At 48.4% G+C, this 1,502-nt stretch overlaps 1 protein-coding gene across 1 annotated transcript in view; it reads left to right on the top strand.

Moving 5' to 3' along the window:
- Positions 1–944: 944 nt before the first annotated feature.
- ALDH9A1 (aldehyde dehydrogenase 9 family, member A1) overlaps positions 945–1,502 on the top strand; it is a 7,406-nt gene continuing 6,848 nt past the window's right edge. Inside the window, exon 1 of the mRNA XM_008946212.1 lies at positions 945–1,100. Within this exon, the coding sequence (XP_008944460.1) occupies positions 945–1,100 (156 nt within the window). The remainder of the gene's footprint in view (positions 1,101–1,502) is intronic.

The following is a 1,502-nucleotide window of genomic DNA, read 5'->3' as shown; positions in this document are numbered from 1 at the left end:
CCGTCCTCCCGCCGGCGTCACCCGCTCCTCTCCCCGCTTCTTTACCCCCTCCTAACCCAGCCCATGCTGGCTAGGTCCCGTGTCTTATCCCGTTTCTTCTCCCTCCGGCCCAGCTTCGCCATGAGCAGCAGCGCTACCGGCACCTTCACCTGTCAGCAGCCCCTCAACTACCGGGCGGGCGCCCGGGTTCAACCCGCCGACGGTGGGCAGGCCTTTTTTTTCTTTTTGTGTGTGTTTTTTTTTAAGGGGGGGGAGTGACTCCGTGTTGAAGGGGAGGGCTGTTGGGTGCGAGTTACTCCTGGGGAGGGTCTCGTTGGACACAAGAAGAATCACCCACTGGAAGAATCTCCCCAGGGAGATTCTCCCCAGCACTGGAGACTTAAGGTGGCCAGCACCCTGTCCAGTCGAACCTTATCTAGACTGTGCTTTTGCTAAGAAAAGTTGAACCAGATCATCCTTTACCAGATACCCTTTCCACCTGGTATTCTGTGATTCTATGAAAATAAAAAAAATAAAATGGTTCCTGATCTTGGCAAAACAACTTAAAGATGTCTAAAATAATTTTATTATTTTTTTTTTTAATTGGAGCTACCTATGCTTGGCAGATAAAGAGTGTTTAACCGTGCTAGGGAATGTGTAACAGAGTCCTGAAGCTGGTGGTAGAAGTATAACAAACTCCAGTGGGAAAGAGAGGAATTCGGTGTTGATTTGAGCTAATTAGTAACTAGAATGTGACTGTAGAGAGTGGCAGATCTTTTAATTTGGAACAGTTGAATGGCAGAACCTCTTCTATAGCCAGTTACAAATCGGTGGGAACTACAGGGTGAAGTTCTGTACCCTGCTGGAGGTGGCCAACTTGAATTCTTTGGGTTTTGATGCAACATAAACCATATTCTCCTGTGCCCCTTTTCTGATATTTCCATCGTATTTATTTCCTGTTCAAAATGTGCCCAGGTCGTGTGATATGCAAACTGCTGTGCTCTGGGGAGAAGGAGGTTGATCTGGCTGTGCAGAGTGCAAAGGCTGCCTTTAAAATATGGAGTCAGATGTCTGGCATGGAGCGGAGCAGGGTGCTGCTGGAGGCTGCCAGGATTATTCGGGTATGTTGTGGGAGCTCGCCTCCTCTTTTGGAGGGGGGTAGTGGTGTCTCTGAGCTTTCTTCTGGATTAACGTGGCTGTTGGGGATTTCCAGCAGGACTCCCAGAGCGCCAGGATGAGCACAAGAGTTAAACCTCACCTTTGATCAGGAGAGACAGTAGGTTGCCTTGGGCAGGGCTTTGGCCTTATCACTATATTCAAGGCCAGTGTGTACTTTGCCACTTAATTCTGTGAGAAGATATAAAAGTGAAGCCATCTTGCAGGGCTCCTGCTTCTTTTAGAGTCCAAAGATGCAGCCTCACTGCACATGATTTCAAAGCTGAAATTGCATAACTGCTACGTTGTTGAACTTTCAGCTTGTCGAGGCTGTTGTCACGTGACTGGAGCATGTCTTGGTTTAGCAA

The sequence above is a fragment of the Merops nubicus genome, unplaced genomic scaffold (genome assembly GCF_000691845.1).
Source record: "Merops nubicus isolate BGI_N331 unplaced genomic scaffold, ASM69184v1 scaffold17600, whole genome shotgun sequence".
NCBI classification, from domain to species: domain Eukaryota; kingdom Metazoa; phylum Chordata; class Aves; order Coraciiformes; family Meropidae; genus Merops; species Merops nubicus.
This window is presented reverse-complemented; position numbering and strand designations above follow the sequence as displayed.